Source organism: Numida meleagris, chromosome Z, assembly GCF_002078875.1.
Source record: "Numida meleagris isolate 19003 breed g44 Domestic line chromosome Z, NumMel1.0, whole genome shotgun sequence".
NCBI lineage: Eukaryota > Metazoa > Chordata > Aves > Galliformes > Numididae > Numida > Numida meleagris.
In genome coordinates this window covers 66628245-66648084 of record NC_034438.1, presented here as the reverse complement: position 1 = coordinate 66648084, position 19840 = coordinate 66628245, and the positions used below count along the sequence as shown (strand labels likewise).

Below are 19840 nucleotides of genomic sequence, written 5' to 3'. Positions count from 1 at the left end.
CCCCCCCCCCTGCAACATATTTATATATTATTTGAACTGAATCAAAAAAACACATCTGTTTCGACATTTATTGAATGTTTTTACATAAGAAAAAATGAAATCATGTTAAAATCTAGTTTCCTGTGTTTTTGGTAAGAACTGCACACATTTCTACAAAAAATTATTTTTCACAGACTGCACTTTATTGTGGATTTCTTTTTCCAAAACATTCAGCGTGTGCTAAAAAAAAATGGGCAAATGCTAACAGGATGTCTCTTGTCAGGTCGTCATCCCAAAATCTAAGATGTTTCAGGTCAGTATATGACATATTTAAAAAGCGGTAGAATTGCAAACATACATCATGGTAAAATAAATATGGTCTTCCATTTTCTCACATTTTCCAAAATGTCCATAGTCACACATTTTCCACACCACACAAACTGGGGACAGACAGTTTTCTCCTGTTATTTTCGTAGTCAGCGTTTCTGGTCTAATGGATTGGCTGACCCCTCACCTTATTCAAGAGCTACTGTACCCAAGATACAGCCTCGTATCATTTTGGTTTGTATTTTGCGATGTTCCAAATGTACTGATACATACAGCAGCCTTAAAGTCTGTGTTCTCATGGTGATTACAGTGGTTTTCCTTCATGACAGAAGTTTGTTACTTTTTCACAATAAACAGTAACTTGTCTTGCTGCCTCACAGGATCAGTCTGAATGGGAGAGTCTTTTTTGCTGGTTTATTTTTCTTCGGGCATTTTCATACATAACACATTTATTGCCTTTTTGTAATACTACTTTTCCTATCTTACCAGGTTGCCTATGAATGCAGATGCATCCTTCCTTCTGGAACCTGAGATGGGGCATCCGAGTGTTTTGATGGCAAAAGACATCCCAGCCTGGAGTCTGATCAGGAAATCCAAAAACATACCATTCTCTCTTCCCTGCTCCTACAGCTGAATCAGAAAAAAAGACCTCATCAAAACTACAGCAGTTAAAGAACCATGAGATAAAGTAGATCGTGAAGTCCTGAAAGAGAAACATGTAGGAATGAATGGGTGTCAAGTAGTGTTTGATGCAGCTTACCTGTCCTGGTCCATGAGATACACAGGAGTAATGTTTTGCCATGAGGGTTTCAGAATCAGAAACACAATCTTCAGAGTAATGTCCATGCAGTGAATATCAGCAGGGAGAGAAGCCTGGAATTAGCACTACTGTAAAGATACCGGGAGGATCTGCCAACATATGTTATTTCATACAATTGATTTATAGGAGAAACAGCTGCTGCCACTACGGTTGTAACACTGATCTTCACCAAGATGTTTGAAACCATGTTCCAGGCATCTTTTACTATGTATTGTTCTAAATGGCAATGTGTGGTATGTGGATGACATACTGGAATGACTGCAGTTGTGGTGGGCAGTCATAGTTATGTAGTGTAAATGCAATCCATTAGGAGGTAGGCCTCTCTCACTGCTAACCAGAAATGGCCTCTTCATCTAACATTTTTTAATATTCACACATGTATTTAATTAAAAAAGAAAAAAACAGTTTAAAAGTTGAGCAAAGGAAAAAATAAAATGAAAGCATACTATACAAACATAAATGCAACCACACATTTTAGTTAGAACAGAGTTTTTTTACACTTTGAAGTTCTATCACCCAGCTAGAAAGCTGATGTTTCACTCAGATTTAGAAGAGTAATACATTTGTTGTGAAAGAGAAACTCCCGCTCCTGCCCAGCTTCCTTTCTTTATTTCACAGTAGTACCGAAGGGACAACACCAGTCATGGGCAATCCACAACACAACTTCAAGCCATTTTGGAAATCATTTAGAAGTGAAGAATGTAGGTCAGTTTGGGCTGCACTCACATGAACAAATGAGGTCACCTGATGGGCTGCAGGGCCTGTTTCCACATGCCTGGACTGCTGGCTGAGAGAGGCAAATGTCCAAAGTGCCTTTGCTCCAAAGGAAGATACCATGACAATATTGAATTTGGAGGGAGAAAGGACAGAGGTTTGTACCCTTAGAAAAAAAAGCTGCTGTTGAATATATCGAGACAGTTTCCAGGGAGCCAGAGCTGAATCAGCTCAGTGAAGGTTCTTGCAGCAGGTGCTAAACAAGAGGCAGGCGTATACAAAAGGGAACAGATGAGTTGGAAAGTTGTTAAGATCTTCTCCAAGTATTAATATAAAAGCTTGATCATCCTATGTAATTTCACTTTGATCATCTGGCTGCCATTTGGTCTGGAATTTGGGAGAATGGGGGGATATTTGAAAGGTTTCATGCTGCGTGTGAAAGGAGAAGACTTTTTTGGAGTTCAGTCAGTCTTCTTAAATGGAAGAGAAGGCAAAGATCTTTTGTGCCGTGATCCAGTTAAAACTTTTCTATGTGTGTTTAACAGTAGGATCAAGAAAAGAAAAAGAAAAGAGCAAACAGGAGCTAGTGTTTGATTCCCTCATCTGTTTCCTTTCACACCATTCACAAATGGCCCTTAGAGCCACTTCTTTTCTGTCTGCTGACTGTGTGTATATATAATGTAGAAAGTCTCTAGGAACGTTCTTGTGTACAGCTTCAGTTTTTGACAAACTGCCACTTCCTGCAAAAAGAAAAATACATCTGTATCAACTTTTATTTGGTAAGTTGCCCAACTCCTCTGACTGTGTCAGAAACAGAAGTAATGAAACTGAGATCACATCATTTCTTTGCCTTTTGCAAACCCAAAATTCTCTCTGAGCCTGAATGAAAACATAAGATTCAACATTAGAAAGGCAGAGACATCATTCCTCTGTACTTATGCACAAGACAGAAGTAATATTTTATTTTTTTCTTCAAGTCTTCTCATATTGACCATTAGCTCACCAGTAATGGCTGTGGTTATGGCACAGCATATTGGACATAGCTGCCCAAAAGCCAAACAAGTCAAATAATTAGCTCCAAGAGTCAGCTTACAAAGCTGCAAGGCTGGAGTGCAGTGGGGACAAATAACCTGTCCAAGGGCACGTGTTGGAATCACTCTGCTCCTGCTGAGTGATTGTTTGCTGACCGCTGCTGTCAAACAGGGCTGGGCTGTCCGGTGGCAGACACAACGGTGCTGTTCCACCCACAGAGCTCTGTGTGGCAGTGTTAATGTAACTGCTTAATATACTGCTGCATGCATGTGCTCTCTGCGGTGTCCCACAAATAAGTCTGCATCACAGGAGCTGGAAAGTTGGAAGAATGGTCGAATGAATAGTGCTAAATACGAGGCTTGCAGATCTCGAATTACGAAGTGTCACTTTAGTCCTGTTAAAACGTCTGCTTAGAATAACTCACAGCATAGCTGTAGCATATTGTTGAGAGGACTCATGAACACGCCATCATAAAACAGTTTCAGAGCCTGATCACCATCTCTGTGAATTACAGCAGCCGCTTTCTGTGATGTTGCCTATCATTTTGATAGTGATGATACCTTTACATGATGCGTTGCAGATATGACGCTTCAGCTGTTTACAAATAGAGCTGTATCTTTCACTCTTACTGGAAGAGCAGGACATTGGGGAGAAGGAAAACATCATCATAATTCTTCCACCAAAGTCAGTCATGCATGATTGCAAAGAGTTGCAGCAAAGAAAATCATCTTCCACAACTACGTGACACGATCGAGCATTTTAAACACTTCTAAGATACAAATGTTTATCACTCTGGACTTTTGTAATCAGCATCCAAAATTAGTCTGGAGGATTTTTCAGTAGCTCCTGGTCACAGTAGAACTTCTTTCCCAAGCTGAGCATTGTATTTTTAAACAAACCACTGTCATTTTAAACTAGCGAAAACGGGTTTTGCAAGCAGTCTAGAACCCTTGGTTGCCAAAGTGAACATTGCAGATGTGCTACATGCAATATCTGAGTGTGTAAACAGATCTGTATATAACAGTATGCTTTACCTATTCAGGATTCCATGTTCTAACACAAGACTTCCCCTTTACAGGGAACTGGAGAAAATTGTAGGGTCATCACACCAATGATGTTTTAACAGTCTTTGTTCAAGAACTATTTACAGGGCTCTCAAATGTTTTAATAGGAAATGTGTCTGTAGGACCTCATCACTTACTCTGGTATGGAGGCTGGAGTATTTGAAGGCTAGATATCTCAGCTATCAAATAATGATCCCAGCATAAATATCCTCACAAATTCTATTTATGATGGAGTTTCAGAGATCAGATTTTAGCTCCTATTAGCTAACTGAAAATAAAAGGAAAAAAAAAAACAAATCTTTTTTTCTTGCATTTGTTAGAAACTCCTGTTTGTTTGTATGAAATCAGGAATCTTGATGATGACTCTAGACAGAGGCTTCAAAGAATCAAATATGTTATCTTTAGATAAAATATCGGATATATTATGTTTTGAATCAGGAGCTTTGTATATTATTCTAGTAACGATGTACTGAAGATACAGTATGTATAACTATAATGATCAGCATTATAGTGAGAAATGCATAAAACTCCAGACTAATATTTTTCCTTTCAGTTATAGATTTGGTCTCCAAATTTTATATCAGAATTGTTCAGCAACCAATTAGAGCTTCTTCATAATCTTATAAATGATGCATTTATTTACAACCTGGTAAAAGACATTTTGGAGCATTTCCCCTTAAAATCCAGCTCATCCGGATGAGCTGAAAACACTTATCACCCCTCTTTTGGGTCAGTTTGCTCCAGAATTGTTAGCCATTTGGAGGTAGTGTGTGAGCAGAATGTAGCACAGGTGCACAGAAGCAAACACTTAGCACTCCTTCCAACCTCTCTCATCCTGGAGCAAATAGAGCACAGAATTACAGAGTAGCACTGGAGTGATTCAGAGGAACTACCACAATATCAATGTGATTATCATGGATGACACAGTTCTACCAGGACATGTCAAGAGGAACTACTTTAACATGGCACCGCTCTTTCAGCTGGAATAATGTTTGCATGCTATTTCCACAGAAGATGCCTCTTAATACAATTTCAGATCTGCAGGTGGTTTTGGTTTTTTTTTTTTTTTTTTTTTTTTTGCCAAATGTCATTTCCAGGAAGGCTTGCATTTTACTTCTAGAGATGTGGTACTTACAGGATAAGAGAGGCAAATGGAAGGGAAAGGGAAGGACAAGGGGAAGGGAAAAGTGAAGGGAAAGGAAAGGCAAAGGAATAAAGTGAAAGGGAAAGGGAAAGGGACAAGGAAAAAGGGAAAGGGAAGAGATATCACAATCACATACATAACAAGGAATTCTAGTGACAATGACTAGATATATGTTCAGTGGTTTTCCACTGGGCAAAAGCCACTAGGATTTTCTGAAATAATCAGATAAACTAATATGAATCATTAAACACAAATTAATCATATGACATCACAGTGTGAAAAATTAAAATATTGTTACTTTTATCACTTTGAATAATCTCTTCCACAAACAATTATTTTCTGGACTGTTTGGTTCAAACTTGTCTCTGGGATGTTCATTCATCAAGAGAATGCCTCTCTGTTACTTTAAGACATCAAACATCTACCCAAACAGCTTCTAAGAGTGCTCTCCTCTACTTCAAGAAGCTGAAACGTCTAGGACCCATGCTCAGCGTGGCAAATGATGATAGATGATAAACGATACACCAACATGTACTGAGCCTGTAAGCAGCCTAGCAAAGAGGCCTGCTTGACATACAGATATTCCTCAAGATATTCATTTTACTCTCAGCGATGCTCAGTCCTTGTTCAGGATGCATAATTATCATTCCTATTATTTTTTTTTCTCTTCCTTTTCTGTCTTGGTAGAAAACTTTTCTCTCTACCCATGAGTTCTACTTTGTTGTTTATTTTTTTTTTCCTGATTCTCTCCCTTGTCCCACTGGGATAACAACTGTGCGGTGCTTAACTGCCTGACAGGTAAGACCATAACAGTAGGAAAGGTGCTCCAGCCCTTTATTATTATTTCTTTTGCAACAGGCTTAGGTACCAAACAGAATAAAATCACAGGAAAAACTTGGGATATACTGACAGTGTACCACGCGTGAGGCAGTGATGTTCCCTGAAATCAGATACTGGCAGTCTCATGTTGTATCTGGCCAACTGTGAGTAGATTCTCTTCAGGAAAGCAACAAAACAATGTTCCCCTTGCTGAAATGCAGAACAGCAGACCTTCCTGTCTAAGGAGGTTTTATATTCAAAGGTGTGGTGTCACCTCATTAATCCAGAATGGTAATAAAATCTCCATGCATTGCAGATGTTGGAGACCTGCAACACGTCTTCAGTAGCATCATAAAATGACTCTTCAGGATTTAGAGACCAAGCTGTAGTTCTTCGTGCTGTCAGTGGCCTCGTCACCATGTTTGCACACACAGTCAGCTAGCATCTGGCATGGGGGATCCACATCTGCCAAGCCAAGGTGCATGGAGTGTACACCATAAGGAGCTGGTAGTGGTGGGCGCTGAAGGATCTGTCCCATGCCAGACTTCAGCAAGGCTTTTGACACTCTCTCCCACAACATCCTTGTAAGTAAGCTGAGGAAGCATTGGATAGATGAGCGGACAGGAAGATGGATTGAGAACTGGCTAATTGGCAGAGTTTGGTGTGCTGTGATTAGCGGCACAGAATCTGGTTGAAGGCCTGGATCTAGCAGTGCTCCCCAGGGGTCAGTGATGGGTCCAGTGTTATTCAATGTCTTCATCAATGACCTGGATGAAGGAATAGAATGCACCTTCAGCAAGCTTTCTTATGATACAAAGCTGACACACCAGAAGGCTGTGCTGCCATGCAGCAAGTCCTGGGCAGGCTGGAGAGTTGGGGCAAGTGGAAATTTATGAGGTTCAACATGGGCAAGTGTAAAGTGCTATACCTGGGGAGGTGTAACACTCATCTGGAAGGGTACTCTGGGGATTTGTGGGGCCTGGTGGACAACAGGATGGCCATGAGCCAGCAGTGTGCCCTTATGGCCAAGAAGGCCAGGGGTGTCCTGGCATGCACTGAAAGAGAATGGCCAGCAAAGTGAGGAAGGTGATCCTCCCCGTCACTCTGCCCTGGGGAGGCAACGTAGAGTATTGTGTCCAGTTCTGGTCTCCCTATTTCAGAAAAGACAGGGAACTTGTAGTGAGTCCAGCAGAAGGCCACAAAAATGGTTAGAGGCCTGCAGTACCACCCTTATGAGGAAAGGCTGAGAAGCCCGGAACTGTTCAGCTGGGAGAAAAATGGGGGGGATCTTATCAATGCTTATAAATACCAAATGGGTGGGAGCCAAGAGGATGGGCCAAGGCTCTTTTCAGTGAAGCCTAGTGACAGAACAAGGGGCAACGGGCACAAACTGGAGCATTTTAAGATCCATCTCAAATGCAGAAAACCTTATTTACTTGGAGGGCAACAGAGCACCGGAACAGGTTGCCCAGAGGAGTTGTGGAGTCTCCTTCTCTTGAGATACTCAAAACCCACCTGGATGCTTTCCTATGCAACCTACTGTAGGGAACGTGCCTTGCAGGGGGTTGGAGTAGATCTCCAGAGGTCCCTTCCAGACTCTACAGTTCTGTGGTTCTGTGATTCCATTCCTGAAGCACTGTACACTGTGGGAAGGATCCATGTGGGAGCAGAGAAAGAGTGGCAAGGAAGCAGCGACAGAGACAAAAATGATTACAGACTGACTGCAGCTACCCCACCACCACCACTTGTGCTGCTCAGGAAGAAGCAGAAGCATCAAGAATGAAGCTGTGCCTATGAAGAAAGAGTAGGAGGAGAAAGTGACTTTACATTTTTGTTTCTCACTATCCTACACTCTTTTTAACTGAAAGTAAACTAAATTAATCTTCCCTGAGCTCAGTTTGGCCATGACAGTAATCACAAGTGATCTCCCTGTGTCGATCTCTACAGTTAGCTTTTCCATCCTGTTTTCTCCCTATGTCCTGTCAAGGGCGGGATGTGAGTGGCTGTACGGGCATCTGGAAGCCAGCCACAGCCAAACCCACCACACAGGAAGGCAGCTTCCTGGATTGGCACAGGGAACATGTGCTGTGCCCAGACCCAGAGACCCTGATCCTGCTCAGCCCTGTGCCTTGTACACACAATGGCCAGGAGGGGCGAGCTGGGGACAGGCTGAAAGCAGTGAGCCTCAGAGGAGCTGCCAAAGACTGATATCTCCCAGCATCCAGTGGTAAGGCACACGGGAAACAGGTGCTGCTAGTGTTGCGCAGCAGTAGGATGTGAGGTAGCAGACATAGAAACACAAAAAGACTGCATGGAGAAAAGAAATCCCATGGGACTAGTCTGATATTAGAAGAGGTAGCACAGAGAAGCTGTTGAACAAAACTAGACAGATCCTGAAGAATCCAATCAAAAGTGTTCCTACTTTCAGTGAGTTGGAACCTGATAATCTTCCAGCCTGGAGTACCCATGACAGCACAAATAGATTTACATTCATTTTTTAAACAAAAACTCTTATTGCTTTATTAAGATTTTGACATAACTCAACTCATGTTACTGGAAGTGCTGTTCAATATGTATGCAGAAATAGCATACTGCTTTTCTGCAGAGATCAACTTAAAACACACATCAAAATGACAGTACAATTTAGCCTGAATCATTTTTTATGAACTAAGCAACTTTCCTCTGTAACAAGAGCAATCCCCATAAAGTGTATTCACTGTCTTTTGGTTTATGATTTTTTTTTTTAAAACACAGCTTTCAAGTTCTCTGTGGATGTATTTTACATACAGAATGGCTTTACAAAATTGTAATTTCCAAAGGGACCTTAAAGATCATCAAGCTCCTATACTCCTATACTTACTTGACGTAAAAGTGCATAAACATTCAATGGGTTTAAACATTTCCCAAACACTTTAACACGCGCACACACACACACACACACACACACACACAGAAAAACACCTGGTGCTTTGTTCTTATAGGAGAAAAACATAATTAGAAACAAATTCACAATTTTAAGGATTGTTCAGCATAAAATATGCTACATGTTTTTTTCAAGGGACTCAAACCAACAAGATCTGTTGACAAGTCTCTTTGGCAGTCTTAGTATCAGCGGTGGTCTCTCTGGATGCCCTAGTAAGGAAGTCCTGGGGGAAGACAGTTGACTGGAGGGCACTGCTTGTGCTTCTTGACTGTGACTAACTACAGCTTCTGTGTTACTGCTTGCTATATCAATTAAGTCAAGACTTTGATCAGCTCTTTCTGTTGCTTCCAGAAGCTCAGCTCCAGCATTTCTAATGTCACCATCTAAATCCCTTCCCCTGGCAGGAATACTATATTTTTTCACTACTCCTGTAGTTTCCTTACTCACTTTGTAGACGTCTTCACATCCTGTAATCCCCAGGAAAGAAGATGGAGACTCACATTCCCTCTCATTCAACTGAGTTGTGCCTGTCCAAGTAACACTGCTATCACATTCAGTACTTTCTGGCTCCTTGCTGCTATCACTGTCAATTGTAATAACCAATGGAGAAGAATGTGTTGAGTTACTCATGTGATGTTTTCGATGTTTCTTCTTATGTTTCTTCTTTTTCTTTTTAGCGTGTTTCATTGTGTCTGTCACTTTGCCTTCATAAACTATCTCCACACTTGGACTTCTCATCCTTTTCTTCTTTTTCTTATGTTTTGTCTCACTACCTGCTCGATTGTCTGAAAGGCTGTCTTCGTTTTTGCAGCAGTCACGGAACTTTGAGAAAGTCTTCTTGGGGTCCTTTTCTCTCTCCAGACTGGTGCTCTCTTTCACTGCATTCTCCAAGTGTCGAGTTTTGTACTTCCTCTTTCCACCAGGCTTCTCACTTTTCAATCTGTCTGTCCCTCCAGAAGGGGTCCTTGACCTGGTGCTTGATCGACTCCTTGATCTGCATCGTTCGTAATAGTAGTAATGTCTCTCATGCAGTCCTCTCTGGCTACGCGGGTCTGTCCTTTCAGTAAAAGACTGTATCCTGAATTCTGGACTCGTGGATTGCCTTGAATAGTGAGCTTTAGATTGAGTCCTCCTCCTGCAGGAGGAGCCATCTCCGACTGTCTTTCGACTATAAAAAGCATAACCCCACTGGTATCTACTTTGATAATTGTCTCTTCTGTAGTAATAATCACTGTCCCTGCTCCTTGACCTCCTTTTGCCATGACCTTTGCTACGTGATCGTGACCTGCTTACCTCTCTGGATGTAGTGCTCTCATGACTAAGGGAGCCCCTCTGGCTTTTCAGGGAGAGGCTCGTGTCACAAGTTCTTGACCTCCTCCTGCTTCTTTTGCTCCTATGTTCGCTACCATCTCTGCTTCTTGAACGTCTCTTTTTAGACTGGCATTTACTAGGATGCTCCCTCCTAGACCGATGGCCATGACTGTCACGACTGTTCTGTGAATAAGTCTGAGGACTCCTGGTCTTTCTCTTTCTGGACAATCTGTGACTGTAAGGAGAACAAACAGTGTCCATTTCTGGAGACAGGCTCCTGACTGAGTCCAGCGGAGACAGATCTTTTACTTTACCTTTATTCTTACTATAAGGAGAGCAAATGGTGTCTGTCTCTGGAGACAGGCTTCTGACTGAGTCCAGTGGAGATAGATTTTTTACTTTACTTTTATTCTTTCTATAGGGAGAACAAATGGTGTCTGTCTCTGGAAATGGGCTCCAGACTGAGTTGTGTGGAGAAAGATCTTTATCTTTGTTCTTCTCATCAGCCTTTGACTCTGTCTTCTCGACTGCAGAGGATAAGGAGCTCCTACAACTACTCACATGCTCCTTGTACAGGGGGGAGTGAGGTGATGAAGCCCTGCTCGGTTCACTGTCACTCCAGCTGTGACCCTGGATTGACTGCTCTTTCTTCACATCTTCCCTCTTCTCCTCCCTGATAGACTCCTCAGAGTCTGAAGACAGCTCAACCAGTTCTGGTGTCCTCTCAGCTAATGGCTTAACATACCCAACGATAACACAATTGTCTGATGAAGAGTCACTCTCATTGGAGTCAACGCTGGCCTGTAACTGAGGATGCAGTGTGGTTCTTTTCCTAGCAGAGTCCTCATCTGAACTTTCCGACATCTCCAGAGGAGAAGCTACAGTGGCACGAACCTCTTCTGAAATGGAATACGAAGGCCCTGGAGTTTCATCATCCCAAGGGGCCTGACCAACCCCAGACACGGATGAACTGTGTTCTGGCCCTTGCGGATCTGCCTCATCTGGAGAGATAGTAATAATTGATGAACCTGAGCGGCTTCCTTCATCATATGATGGTGCAGGACAATCATAATTGGCATGCTGATCATATGCCTCTAAGTTAAAAGGACATCGGGCAAAACTGATGAATTCATGTAGGAAGTGTTCAGTCCGATTCAGTAAAAATGGCTTTAAATCATCAGCAAAAGCCTGGCTTTCCAGGTCATACCTGGTCACATTACTCATGATGATATGTTGCACGATATTAACTAAAGAACCATGGGCACCAAATAAGACTGTAAGCTCTCGCTTCAGCCAGGGAACCAACCTGTGAAGGCAAGCAGGGTTGTGGCGGAAGAACTCTGCAGAAATGTCTCGATAGCGGCCACCGTCCTGAATGCTACGAACACGCACACCAGTGCGGTACAGGGCTCTGCGGAAGTTTATCATGTCCTCCTCCTGGATCTGCCGCAGAGATCTGCCCTCTGCACTAGCCTGCCTACGTGAGGCCAGCCTCCTTATCATCTGCTGAATCTCTCCATCTCTCTGCCGCACAGGTTGGCTTGACAACCCTTCGAACAAAATCCCATTATCCGGAGGGGACAGCGTCCTTCGAGAAGAGGAACTGCCTCGATGGTAAGAGGAAGTGCGGCGTTCCCTCGTTAAGGTGGTACGGTAACGAAACCTCCGGCCATCGGGGCTGGCAAAAGAACCGTTTTCTGAAGGTCTGAGTATGTATTCCTTAAAATCATCTTCAGCACGAACTGTATGGAAAATCGAAAAGAAGGGCTGTTTGCAGAGTGGACACTCTGCTTTGTTTTTTGACCATTCCTGGACACAGCGGAAGCAGAATCTGTGCAAGCAACGATCTAGATAGGCAACATTGTCAAATCTGTCCAAGCAAATGGGACACTTAGAGTCAGGAGAGGCATCTGTTGGCATGGTCTGGTGCAGCTTGCTGTTACTAGCTTTTGGCAAAAAGCTGCTGTCTTCTGAAAACTCCTTGGCCGTGGAAGTTGTGTTCTACAAAAGAAAGCGACAAAAACATCACTACTCTTCCCAAGAGAAAGAAGCACTGAAGTCTAGACACAGAAACGTGCAGCAGTCACCATTGAGGTTGCAAATGCCAGCATTAGTTCTGAGAAAACACCAAACAGATCAGCAATACAACCTAACTACTTTGATTGCTTCTCTACACTTTAAAATCAGGCTTTCCAGTGCTGCAAGATTTAAATGGAGCCTGAATGATGCTGGTGGATGTAACCCTAACAGGCAGTAAGTCTGTCTTCTCCTCACTCACCAGTGACCACTTTGGCATGATCAGGAAGTTTAGGTTTCACACAGAATACTCCAAAGCACACTTCCAAAAGAAACCAGCACTTCGATACGAAAGATGGGAGAAGTTACTGCTGTCTTTAGAAAAAACAGGTTCTGTTCGCATTTAGCTGGTCCAACAGCGCTGAGTGCACCACATGCAGCTTGCTGGATCAGAAGATGGTCCAGGAAGGCGTTGAACCATTCTTGTTCAGATGATTTCACAGCCAAACGTCACCCCCTCCCCCACCCTTAGGCCTACAGCCCCTTTGTTCCGCCAGGCCGTCGGCGGCACTGAGCAATAAATCCACCTATTCTGAAGCTACGTGGGGGACCAGCGCTGCCCTCGGACGCTGCGAAGCGGTGCAGACAAGTGCCCACGCTGCTTCCACGGCAGCCCTCTTCCCGCAGGCTGCGACCACCACCGGCAGCCGCGGCCCCGCAGCCGTCACCGCACGGATACGCTCCGCCAGCCAGGCCCGCCCCGGTCCTCCCGCTGGGCCGACCACCACGCTCACCTCTGCCGAGCCTTCGCTCCGAGCCCGAGTCCGGCCCGGTGGCGTCTTCAGCCCGTGCCGAGGCCGGCTACAAACGTTACTGGGCCCGTCCCGCCGCTCCTCCCCCGCGGGATGGCGGCGGCGGCGGGTGGCCTTCGCCACACCTCGCGGAGGCTCCGACATCGTCGGCGGAAGTGGCGTTGCCACGGGAACGATTGCCTCCGCCCCCGCCGCCAGCGGGGCAGCACCAGACCGACGTTAGCGGAAGTAGTCGTGGCTGTTATACGTCACTTCCGTTCCACTTGGCGGCGCCATACTGCTGTACGGAAGTGGCGTTGCCACGGGAACGACTGCCTCCGCCCCCGCCGCCAGTGGGGCAGCGCCAGGCGTACGTCACCGCGACTAGGCGTAGGTCTTATACGTCACTTCCGGTCCTTTTAGCGGTGCCGTACTGCTGCTGGTACTGCTGCTTCGGCCGGCTGCCCGCCATGGCTCCGCTGGAACGGCGGGATCCGCGCCCGCTCTACCGCCTGGTGTGTGGGGGCTGAGGGGTGCCGGAGGAGGCGGCTTGAGGCTGGTGCTAACTGTTGGTCCCGTAGGTACTGGCCGCTGTGGTGCTGCTTTCCTGGGGCTACGTCCTGTACGGGGCGCGGGAGGCAGCGCGGCGGCAGCTGCAGAGCGAGCTGGCCGTGCCTCGGCTGCCCTAGGCGGAGGCGGAGAGGCCGGAGGACGGCGGCTTGGTCTCCGAGGGAGCCGCTGGAGGACGGGAGGAGCTGCTTGGCCAAATGGGCAAATAAAGGCTAAGATGCTTTTAAGAAAAAACGGCAAACGTAAAAAAAAAAAAGGCTGCGCCTTACTAATTTGTTACATCATGTGTCAGGGAGAGAGAGGCAGGCAGAGAGATAGTGAGGCTGCAGTCGGCAGGCTGCCTTCCACAACATCGGTGTGTAGAATTGTGGAACCATAAAATTGAGTTGGAAGGGACTGTTGAAGGCCATCTAGTCCAACTCCTCTCCAGTGAACAGGGACACCTACAGTTCCATCAGGGTGTCAGAGCCCAGTCCAGCCTGACCTTGAGGGCCTCCAGGGACGGGGCATCCACCATCTCTCTGGGCAACCTGTGTCAGAGCCTCATCACCCTTTTTGTAAATTAATTCTTTCTTTAGTCTAAATCTCCCCTCTTTTAGTTTAAAACTATCTTTGCTATCCTGTCACAGCAGGCCCTGCTTAAAAGCCCGTCACTTTCTGTCCCCCCTTTAGATTCTGAAAGGCTGCAGTCAGATCTCCCTAATGCCTTCTCCAGGCTGAACAGTCCCAGGTCTCAGCCTGTCCTCATAGGAGAGGTATTCCATCCCTTGGATCATTTTTGTGGCCCTCTAGCTGCACTCCAGCAGGTCCACATCTCTCCTGTACTGAGGACTCCACATCTGGATGCTGTACTCCAGGTGAGGCCTCACCAGTGCAGAGTAGAGGGGTGGGATCACCACTCTCTAGTTGCTGGCCCTGCTTCTTTTAATGCAGCCCAGGATACAGTTGCCTTTCTGGGCTGCAAGAGCGCACTGCTGGCTCATGTCTAGCTTGCCGTCCACCGGTACCTCCAGGTCCTTTTTGGCAGAGCTCATGCTCATCGGTTTCATACTTACCAGCTTGGTGTCATCCCAAACACACGTGTGCTTCTGCTGTTATCCTACAGATACTCCACTCCTCCCCATGCACCCACACAGGCCTCTCTACCCACTTGTATCCTTGCCCATTTGTAGGGCAGAGGTATCACCAGCCAGCCAAGCTGAAAGGTTGCTATCAAATTACATTGCACATGTATTTTCCCAGTGGTTTGGTGGTGATGCTAACACTTTGGCTTGCCAATACCAGATATATGATGTGACCAGCAGTCCTGGTGCTAGCACTTGCTCTTGCTTTGCTCATACTGGTTATGCCAATTGCTGCACATGGGACACACACACTAGTCCTGTCCTAGGAGCTAAGGCTAAAATCATTAACTACATCCATTACTGCCACCAGGACGCTTACCTGCTTCTGTTGATGGCACAACAGGAGGGATATTGGTGCAGATGGTTCTCATTTGGTCTACTTCCTAAATGCACTGTGCATGTCATTTCTTATGTAAGCTGGGAACCACTTGGAGTCCTGCAACTCTAGAGTCACCGGATGGGTAGCTGGAAGGTGCTCTTGGCTCTTGTGTCTATCCCTCAGCCTGAGAGCTGCCATCCAGCATGCCTGGCTGCCCGTTCCTACTGGGTGATGCTCATACATGCAGTGACCTGGCTCACACAGAAGAGGATGCATATTCCCTTCATGGGGGGAGGGTGGGGGGTGGAGTTACTAGGAACTGAACAGAAGCAGTTCTGGAAGTTAAAAGGCATCATGAGGGATGAAGGGTGTTATGTTTCTACATGGCTAGGAAGAGCAGAAGCCTGGTGATTCCCAGACCCTGTGCTGCCCTGCTTCACCTCACCAGACCTGTGAACCTCTTCAGGCTTTGCTCCACAAGACATTGGGCCCTTTGGCATCTCCCTCAGCAGCAGAGCAAGAGGCATGACACCATACCTGGCCTTCAGGCCCCATGGGGAGGTGGGTGCTGCTCTGGCAGCAGGGCAGCCAGATGGGAGCTGGGGGCTGGGGGCTGAGGAGGGTTCCTTGTCAGGCACTGCAGTGACAAGGAGATCAACCAGTGGCTTAGACCATTCAATTTCTGTTGGTTTTTTTTTGTTTGTTTGTTTTGTTTTTTGGGGGTTTTGGTTTGGTTTTGTTTTGTTGTTGTTTTTTTGGTTTTTGTGTGTGTGTGTGTGTGTGTGGTTTTTTGTTTGTTTTTAACAGATACCCACAAATACATTAAAATTGTCACAGGTTCAACACTGCCGTGGCAAAGGTTTCTGTGCAGACAGGGAGGCTGAGTAGCTGAGCATCCACCACGCAGAGCTGTTACACCGGTGAGCAGCCACCAGATGGAGAAGCACTCCATAGCATGGCTTCTGAGTCCAGGCAGTTCCCCTGCCCACAGCAAGTGACAGACCTGTGCTGAGGGAAGCATCTCCAGTAGCTCCCGAAGAGCTGGAGCTGCTCCCTGTCCCTGATTCCTGGAAGTGTGAGCCCACAGTTGCTCACATCAAAGATACAAGATGCCTAGAAAGTTCCTGCAGCTGAGTAAGTCTTTGCCCTGTCACAGAAAGGAGGCAGAAACATTACCCACAGTTATTGCACAATCCTAACGAAAAAAGCAGTGTGATGTTATGCAGGTTCAAAACTGAGTCTCGAGCTTCTGTGCCATGCTTTGTCCTCCCTTTTTTTCTGTCCTTTGCAGCAGCACACCTGAGTCACTGCTGAGACTGTGGAAATCCACAGTGCTCTGTCCAGATGTGAGCTGAAGCCATGCCAAGGTGACGACAGCAGCACAAAGCAGCTCTGCCAGGTAGCGAAGAAGTGGGATGAAAGTCTCTGCAGAGGTGGGGAAATGCTTCTTTCAAGAGTATTGGGGAGGGCACAGCTTGCAGCTTCCATCACTCGACCTTTCTGCTGGCCTCTGCTGCTTGCCTAGTAACAGTAGCTTTGTCAGAAAAGGAAGAATTAAAATGGGATGCACCCCCTCAACAGGGCAAACCTCTCTGTTGTGCCACTCAGATCATCATAAACCTTGCAGCAGAGAACTCCAGGTAAAGACAGAAATCCCAGAAACCCGTGGTTTAGATTCAGCTCAGTTTGTCACATTGGAGAAAATCTTCACTGTGAATCTTCTACACAGAAGTTATGCATTGTCATGAGGCCAAAGCCATAAGGGTCATTGTCCACGATTAGGGTCCTGATAAGTGATTTAAGAAGACCTTTAGTAGATACCTAGTCTCCTGAGATAACACAATATAATCGCATTGTGTCATCAGTTGCAGTGTTAAAAATTCAGTTCCTGTGCAGTTTTGATGACAGTTGTCTCACTTCTTTATAAGCTGAGATCCCCTCTCTAAAGGAGCACATGCAAACCCCGTAAGCTTGCATCCAAGGTGTCACAGGAAGGGCCCAGACCCATGTTTAGCAGCCAGCTGGAAGCAGTCAGCTCTCCTCACCCACAAAGACGGAGTGAAGAGCAGAAAACATTTCCTGGCCAAAGTGGTACAGCAAGCAAAAACTTTGTTTAGGCAGTATTCACCATTTGGATGCTATCACCTGACATGGCTCTTCTTACGCCTATCATCTCTAAAGGAACATATTCATAATGCTGCTGAAATCCTCTTCAGATCTTTCTATTTATGTTTTAAATAAAGTGTTGCCTATTTATGACAGCAAAGCTTGTTTGTTAGTCATGAAGTGTTTTGTTTGTTTGCTTAGGTTTCAGGCGGTTGTTTGAGAAGATTGTGATTTTGATGCTTTTGATTAGCATCGCTAAGAGGCACTTTAAGTTAATGAAATGATTAATTGATTCACTCAGGAATGCAGTCACACTAACAGCTGCTTCTGCAGATACAAAGAATTCCCTTTCAAATACATCCATGCCTCATGTTAGTACCCATGGATACGTGTTAATTACAAGGTTTACAAGAGTATATAAGCATTGCTAATGTTATAGCTGAATTATTTAATGAAGACTATTGAAAAAAAGTCAAAAAAATGAAAATAAAATAATCAGCCAAGCAGGAAATGGTGGGCTGAGTTCTGTCTTAAATCACCTTAATCTACCAGTGATAAACAATTTATCCCAAATTATAACAGCAAGGAAGCTGGAACATAATTGCTTAATTCCTGCATTACAAACAGCTTGAAAATGGAGAAATTACACAAGTTCAAAACACAATTTAACAGCGCCCTTTGCTTAATAATTATATACCTTTATTGTCCTGTTTTTCATACAAGATTACCAAAATCCTAAACTAGGTATAAATACAGATTTTGGTAAATACACACACGCTTATAGCTTGGTAAAAGGATGCCTACCATTTTTTAAAAAATGTCAGTGTTGACTACCCATAAAATGTATGTGGTCCTAAAGACAGCACTACAGGTTTTGTGGTGAAAGAGAAAAAAGGATATATGGCACAGAAGCAGAAAAAATGGTAAGAGAGAGGCACAGCACAGTGGAAGACTCCAGAAACCAACAGGGCAGTGTGTGTTGGGGGACATTACCAAAGCTTCCTGACTGAAAACACAGAACAGACAGAGGATTGGCTTGTCTGAGTGGTGATGCTGCCAAAAATCACGTAAAAATTAGGACAGAAGAGCTCCAATTCTTTATTTCGAATGCAAGCAGGGGGGTTTCCTACTGCATTGCTACCACAGGTTTCCTCCCCTGTTCACTGCAGTCATCTGCCATCACTCATCCCACGCTTTGCCCATTTAACATATCATGGTGGAAAGGAACACACAGATCTGAACAGAAACCAATGTTATGGTGCCCTGGCCACTGCCAGTGGCTTGATAAGGCTGCAAAGCACATGAATGCAAAGGCATGCAAAAGCTTCTGCAGAAGCTAGACGGCAGTGTTGCCACATGCTGCAAAGCACAGGCAAGCTACTGCCTGTGTTTTGCACAGTGGGTTGAAAATTGAGAGTCCTCTGCTTACAAGGATTGTGTTTGGACCTCCTGTTTTGTCATCTGAAGTAAAAATGGCTTCGCATCTATGAAACTTCAGCCTGAAGACCAACAAGCAAAAAGTTTTATGCAGATTTCCCCAAGCAGAAAGAATATATCATTTACTTTACAGGTCTTCCCCCCCCTCCTCCCACCTAATTCACATTTATGTATGTGTATAGACTGATTTTAACAATGACACACCACCAAATGATCAAGTCACTAAAAGGAATGTACACTATTACAAATTAGTGTTTATATTCAAATAAAAAGAGAAACGGAAGGCTTTCCCGCAGACACTGGAAGAAACGAATGGTTAAAAAGATAAAGACCTTCAAAGACCATATGTTGCCCAAAGCAAGCTTTAATGAATTTTATTGTGGTTCAGTGAATCTGGTTTGCTTTTAATGGTTCATTTGCAAGCTGTTGCTGCAGCAATTTCTAATAATAATGTCACAATAATCTTTTAACTGAGCACAGATTTGTGACCATACAGAACTGCTCTGAAGACAATTTCTGAACTTGGTAAGATGGCAGAACATATGCAGTGAACTCCTTGGGCTTCCTCCTCTGTGACATGCATCGCATGGAAGAACAAGGGGACAGCATCCATGCTGAGGTGCAGCAGAAGGTATTCTCTTCCACTCAGATGAGGATTATTTCAAAATGATAACAGCAGCTGAGAGCAGAATATTGCCAGCAGATAGGGACAGTGTTTACTTCATCCTTTGGTGTGACTTCAGACTTAAAATCTTTGGCTGTTAGCAATTACAGACAATATGACAATATGTTTTTACTCAACATACTGATTCTTTTTTGATAGAGATTTTTTCCGAGTCCTCTTTTTCCAAATGGTGTTTTGACTCCATACTTATGCTGATTCAAGTAGCAAAGTAACCAAAAATCACTAAAATATTTAAGAAATGATGAACTGCTGTTAAGACTAAATATATACTGGTTTTCATCATAAAGCATGAGCTCAGTGCCAGCAGCATAACTCAAATGCAGGAAGAAAAAAAAAAAGCCCATACTACTTAAATACTTGGCTAGCTATGCAGTTTGATAACCACACTTATCTTTTTGCAGCAGCTGCAGTCGTCCAGTTGTACCTCCACATTTCTAGAGGCTCTCAGGCACACGATAACACACACTGTCTTCTGTACTATCATTTTCCAGCTGTAACTGTGACTGGACAACACATTTTGTAGCAGGCAGAGCATGCCTAGTGCTAGGAGGTGAAATCTGTAGTGCAAGAAAAGAGGGAGGAATGGGAAGAGAGGCTTCCCCTAGCAGATTACAGCCCAGACCTGTACAAATGGCCCACATACCCTTAAGTGGGGCAAA

At 44.7% G+C, this 19840-nt stretch overlaps 1 protein-coding gene and 1 long non-coding RNA gene across 4 annotated transcripts; one reads left to right on the top strand and one right to left on the bottom strand.

Moving 5' to 3' along the window:
* Positions 164–13194, bottom strand: LOC110389867 (E3 ubiquitin-protein ligase Topors-like). Of its 2 annotated transcripts, XR_002433417.1 has the most exons (3): positions 12944–13194; positions 1067–12134; positions 164–936 (listed from the first exon to the last, which is right to left on the bottom strand). XR_002433417.1 is itself a non-coding variant. In XM_021380883.1 (2 exons), exons 1-2 carry the CDS (start codon positions 13103–13105, stop codon positions 8940–8942), a joined length of 3357 nt encoding a protein of 1118 aa, XP_021236558.1. In that variant the 5' UTR covers positions 13106–13194; the 3' UTR covers positions 164–8939. The 2 variants fall into 2 exon arrangements, 1 of the variants encoding a protein (XP_021236558.1); XM_021380883.1 differs by having other exon boundaries at positions 164–12134.
* LOC110389868 lies at positions 13388–17210 on the top strand. Of its 2 annotated transcripts, XR_002433419.1 has the most exons (4): positions 13388–13521; positions 15345–15514; positions 15791–15873; positions 16245–17210. It is a non-coding gene; the product is annotated as an uncharacterized LOC110389868 (long non-coding RNA). The 2 variants fall into 2 exon arrangements; XR_002433418.1 differs by having other exon boundaries at positions 15791–17210.